At 36.1% G+C, this 6,000-nt stretch overlaps 1 protein-coding gene across 4 annotated transcripts in view; it reads right to left on the bottom strand.

Moving 5' to 3' along the window:
- Positions 1-635: 635 nt before the first annotated feature.
- ARHGAP18 (Rho GTPase activating protein 18) overlaps positions 636-6,000 on the bottom strand; it is a 133,993-nt gene continuing 128,628 nt past the window's right edge. The window contains exons 14-15 of one of the 4 annotated variants that reach the window (XR_009521926.1): positions 3,345-3,796; positions 636-2,146 (exon numbers count right to left, since the gene is read on the bottom strand). Coding sequence is in view for 2 of the 4 variants with exons in the window: in XM_060029979.1 (XP_059885962.1) it covers positions 2,055-2,146; positions 3,732-3,796 (157 nt within the window). In the remaining 2 variants the exon portion in view is untranslated. The remainder of the gene's footprint in view (positions 2,147-3,344; positions 3,797-6,000) is intronic. The other 3 variants (XR_009521927.1, XM_060029979.1, XM_060029981.1) reach the window with 3 other exon arrangements.

Raw genomic sequence — 6,000 nt, 5'->3', positions numbered from 1 at the left:
TCCTCTTTTATAAGTGTAGATAGACATTTTTCTTGGTTAGTTAAATGCAGTACTTACTGTTCAATGTCAATGAACGCAGGTCATGAGTTCTAAGAAGGACTCAAATAAAGTGGCATTTTCATGTTTATTTACCAAGATCTGCTACTTTTTCATTATCAAAAGCCTCTTGTGTCTCCCCACTCCCTGCCGTGAGTAGTAAATGTGGTGACAATTAGTTGACACATGCTTTACGCAGCCATTTATCTAAATCATATTCACCCCTGTCTTTTATTTAAGTTGGGCACCCCTAAAATGCATTAAGCACTTGATTTTGCTTTTATATTGTTAACTGTCTTCATTAAATGAAAATATTAATAAAACATTTTACTAACTGAGAAATTAATATATACTGTCAAAATCAGAAATAGAATACAGTGTGTTTTGAAAAATCCTAAAGAATAGAAATTTGCATGAGGAAAAAAAAAGAAAGGAAACAAGTTTAAATCTCCCACGTGTCTTCCCACTTTAAAAATTACACAGGAACAATAAATAGGAACAGTAAAAGTAGAAATGACTTTTAACAAAAACAAAAATGGTCCATTATTATACTCATGAACGGATAGGGTTAAAAGTAATAATTCCAAGAGAAGATAATTTAGAAAAATGCATTTAATTATAAAAATTTGTTAAATAAAAAAGCAATGGCACAAATCACCACAAAGATATTTAAGTGATCATATCCACAGGCTGCTCTTATAATTAAAATTTGCGACTGTTCTCATTAGCAGCATTTTTCCCTCCTAATTAGAGTGACATCAAGAGCTTCTGAGAATGTGCAATTTTTCCTAAAGTCCTAATAAAAGTATCATAAACACAGTTGTGCAATATTTATTTACATCACCTTTTATTTACTACACTCTAAACTCAAAAAATATTGAACATTTCTCTGTCACTTCATTCCTCTTATTTACATACAGAGGCTCATCTCTTTTCACAATATGGTTTGTGCATTAAAATCCCTGGGAATAGTCCTTTCCACCGCATTGTAATAAATTTGCTCTGATTATTTAAAATAAGGACACAAACAAAAGCTTGTTCATATGACTGTGTCATACCCAGAAGAATAACTCTTACTGTTGACTTATTTATGAGTTAAAAAAAAAAAATTCCTCTTTCAGTAGAATACATTCTCAACAATTACTGGATCATACAATCATGCACATTTGTACTGTTAATATGACAACAGGTAAAGCCAGCTATGACTTTTTAAGTTTCATTGAGAAGACTACAGCATACGTGAAGTGATCTGGCTTTCACTCTCTTGTTATCCATAATCCAGTTATTCCACGTGGATTTTTTTATTTATTTTGAGTATGTAAGTCTTAAATGGTGCAGTAATAATTGGCAGTTTCTGACAGTTCTATTTTCTTGATAGTGGATACAGTTCTGTGCACATGTCAGATAAACTGAAAAAAAAATGCAAATCACCTCATGTGATACAGCAGGAAGAAGTGGGATGCTACTGTTTGAACAAATGATTCAAAGAGATAAATATTAATGTTCAATAGAGACAGGAATACTGTTGAATTCAGTCTGATTTAAGAGGTACTGCCCTTACAACTTGCCATACCTGGTATTTGTTACCTTTCTGGTGGAAAAGTAAACCCATTTGGGGGAAGGCAGATGTCAGGAGGAGAGAAAGGTGAAAAAGCATATATTACTGTATGTATTATTTTAGGAGAAAAAAAGAGAGGGAAGAGAGCATATTTTCACATTTAAAGAAAATGATGTCACTTCTGGACACATTCCACAGAGTGTATGAAAATAGCCTCCAAGCTAAATAAGCCCCTTTCTTCTCACTCCAGAGATGTTTTCTAATAATAATATGAATAAAAATAATTAACATAATCTGGCAGCAGCACAAATCTATAACTTTTTAAAGCTTGAGTGTGTCACTATTCAAGAGTCAGGTACATTTGAATAATAAAAGTGTCCTACTGTTTCTTTTATTTACACTCTTGACCCAGCAAATATGACTAAGGGAGTCCTTGCGGTTATTTGCAGCGTTAAGACTTCTATGATGGCTTTGACTTTATAACCCATTCAGCATTGGGGTTGAGCTGATATAAATCCTTCATGTAAGTGTCGTCATCGAGGCAGCGTTCCCCTAGTAAAGAGATGTTGCATCAGTTTAATACAGTGGGGAGATAGGGATGCAATTTTAACTTTAAGCCTAGTGGTTTAACTCAAGTCTTACGCTTCGAACTAGTTCTCATTTTTTCCTGTCTCCCATAATATTATAAGGCTTGGCCAAATACTGGAAAAGTCGATTGAGTAGTTCTCTAAATGTGCAGGTTTCAAATTAATTTAGGAAGTTGAAAATTCTGTGATGGGCTTTTAAATGGTTCCTTAAAAGCTTATTCACCTTTATTAAGAGTGGCAACAGTTTTGAATTGACCTAAGTAAGAAACCATGCTTAATTCCCAATATCTAATAGCAAAATGCAAAATCAAATATACTAATACTTAATCTTTTTTTTCCTAATAATCTTGATTAATACAGGTAACAATACAGAGTTCTAGTGGAGTTGTGGTTTATTTAAATTTTTAGGAGTCTTCACACTCTTGCATTCAACTTTCAATATTTACTAAAATTTTTAAGTCCTAGAAAAAAATTCTAAAAACTTATCTTAAAATATTTTCAATTACTCTTTTGAATTAAACACCATTTCATTTATTTGTTGACAATTTCACTCTTACCTTTTTAAAGGTCAAAATAAGAGAAAACGTTTATGTTGAATTTTAATAAGAAGATGAGGACAACCCATTGATAATTACACGTGGGAAAACAAAATATGAGACATGGTCAAAACGAATCCATTTATCTTATTTCTATTTCATAAGCTAACAATATGTTTATGTATGCATATGTATATTATTTAGTAGGCAATCAACAATGGCAAAAATAACTTCTGCTTTCACTAACTATATCTAGTACTGTACCATAATAAAAGTGTCATCTTGGTCTTAAATGAGCTCAATTACTTCCTTTATTAAGATGTGCCATCAGTGTATAAAAAAGAAAAAAGTTTTGAAAAACTGCATTAACCATTTTAGGAGTTATTCCTGTTTTAGAGAACCTGCCTTTGGCTCAGGTTCCACATAGATGGGCATTTGTACAAAGAAGCTCTAAGGAGCCAGAACAGAAAGGTGAGACCACTAAAAGGAAATCCACAATATTCATCAACTATCTACAGCTTGCTATATTTTACTTCTAATTTCTTTTTCTCTCCCAAAGACATAAATAATAACCACTGGCAATGTCAAATCAGCATATGGAATGCAAGATTTAAAAAATGTGCTTACCGGGACTTCCCTGGTGGTGCAGTGGTTAAGAATCCACCTGCCAGTGCAGGGGACACAGGTTCAGTCCCTGGTCCGGGAAGATCCCACACGCCGCGGAGCAACTAAGCCCGTGCACCACAGCTACTGAAGCCCGTGAGCTTTAGGGCCTGCGTGCGGCAACTACTGAGCCCACATGCTGCAACTACCGAAGCCCAGGCACCTAGAGCGCATGCTCCACAACAAGAGAAGCCACTGCAATGAGAAGCCGGCGCACCGCAACGAAGAGTAGCCCCTGCTCGCCGCAACTAGAGAAAGCCCGCGCACAGCAACGAAGACCCAATGCAGCCAAAAATAATAAAATAAAATAATAAATAAATAAATAAATAGCAACAACAAAAAAGCGCTTACCAATATTTCCTCCAATTTCATACAAAAAAACGTCCCCATTCTTGAGAGTCTGGGCAACCCCACTACTAGGGATAAAACAAACTGATTAGTTGCATCATCAGACAGCTTGCAAGTAAATCACTTTAATGTCCTTGGGGAATTCTAGCTTGTATGGAAAATTCATAACTTAGACATACTGTAATTATCTACACGTTTGTATTTTCCCATCTGTTAAATGCGCTGAATAGGTAATAAAAATGTCACGCCTGTATATTAAAATAAACAAATGGAACTGTACATCTGAAGGTGAAATAATAAATCAGTATCTAAATTTGTAAAGTTAAAAAGAAAAGTAACAACATTTTAGCTGCCAATAAAATTATTAATATGGTCATCTATTTTGCACAGGAACCAAAAAGGTCCTCATAAAACTCTAAGAAGTAACGTTTCCACCTTAATTTTCACATTGTATTTATTCAATAGGTATTTATCACGGGTTTGCTGTGCTGACCACTCTAATAGTCTGCAAGATGAATATAAAGGCTAGGACATGGTTCATAAACCTCCCTGTGCTGACCGTCCAAATACGGGAGGTACATACACTCAAAACAGAAGCAAATACACATTATGAAGACTTTACAAGTAGGATGCACGTACAGGTTTATACTCTTCAGAGAATCAACTCTCCAGAGCATTAGGTTCAAACAATAAAAATGGGTAAAATTCAGTGGTTTACAAAAATCTCTATATCTGGGAAACCTGCTAAAAATCAGATCCAGGGCTCTAGAAACTCTGATTTAATTTGTCTACATGAACCCGAGAATGTGGTTTTTAAATGCTCTCTAGTGGGACTCTGATGCTCAGAAAGATTTGTGAACCACTGACAGAAGACCCTGAGGACACACTCCCTGGAATTGAGAAGAGAAAACCAGGTCTGACTTTTATCCAAACCATTAGAAAAAAAGAGTACATAGAGGCTTTCCTAACCAACCATTTAATGGCTCATCTGGTTATCCAGCTCCATCTACTCTGCTGTCCATGACACACTGACTGCTCAGGGCTCTGGGAGTCCTCATGCTTAAGATCTGCCCTGCTAAGCTGTATCCTGACCAAGAGACGATTCACTTCGTTTTCAAACTGGCGTATGCTTATTTTTGAAATTAAATAATGTAATAATTCTATTTTCATTTTAAATATAGTACATAACCCAATAAACTATGAGTATAAAAAGAGTCATTATTTCATGAAAACCAAGTGGAATGTTTTGGCAGACTAAAAAAAAATTCTAGTCAGATATTGTTCTCAGATTTTGCTTCTTGAGTATCTATGTTCTTATGCCACTTTAAAGAACCCTGAACTGGATTTCCTGGTACACATGAGCTTTCACTTAATACTAATCAACAAATCCATACAGAAAAGACAACAGTCGTTATCAAAGACTGGTGAAGTCACTGGGCACTTATTTTATGTCACTCATGTGTTCTGGGCTTCAGTAGAGGAAGAAGGTGAAGAAAAGGATGGAGGGAAGTAGGGTTTCCCACTGTCACTATACAAGTGGAATGCAAATGGGAGGAGGGGAAAGTGGTGAAAGAAGATACACATAAACACTTACTGAGAATTTCACTTATTAGATGGCCCAGACAGATAATGCTATGTGCTTCACGGTCATTTTCCCAGTTAATTATCACAAGGCTATAATGTAGGCCCACTTTTACAATGAGGAATCTGAGACTTATAGAGATTATAAAAACTAGCCTAAGATGATTCAGGAAAAGCTGGTATTTGGATCCAGATCATCTGCTTCCGGCATCCCCAAGCATAAGGGAAAGGGCTGAGGACTGGGGGGGAAAGGGCAAATGGACCAAGATGCTTACCAGACTTCCCTCTGGGTGAAGCAGGACGGCAAGAAGGGGGGAGGTAGAAGAAGGGATTCCACTTAAGGGGGTAGCAAAGCACCACAAGCAGAAAATCCAAATATGCAAATGGCAACTGTCACAAAACTGGTGCTTTCTTATAAGAGTATGCCTACTATTATCCTACTCTACCCTAAATATTGAAGTCAGAGTGGAATATATCATACAACTTCAGAGTCACACCTTGTGTCATCTACAAGTAGAGGAACACAAGTACAGATTAAATTGAGCACTTGGGTCCTGCAAGTAAATGCTGTGTAAATTAAACCATGTCTAGCCTGGAAGAGCTGCTTATGTCTGAAGTCTGGCCAGATCTTCAAGTACACCCTTTGTGGACTGACTCCCTTGAAGTGGAGAGAACTTTTAGGGAGCAAAGA

Source organism: Delphinus delphis, chromosome 14 (genome assembly GCF_949987515.2).
Source record: "Delphinus delphis chromosome 14, mDelDel1.2, whole genome shotgun sequence".
NCBI classification, from domain to species: domain Eukaryota; kingdom Metazoa; phylum Chordata; class Mammalia; order Artiodactyla; family Delphinidae; genus Delphinus; species Delphinus delphis.
This window is presented reverse-complemented; position numbering and strand designations above follow the sequence as displayed.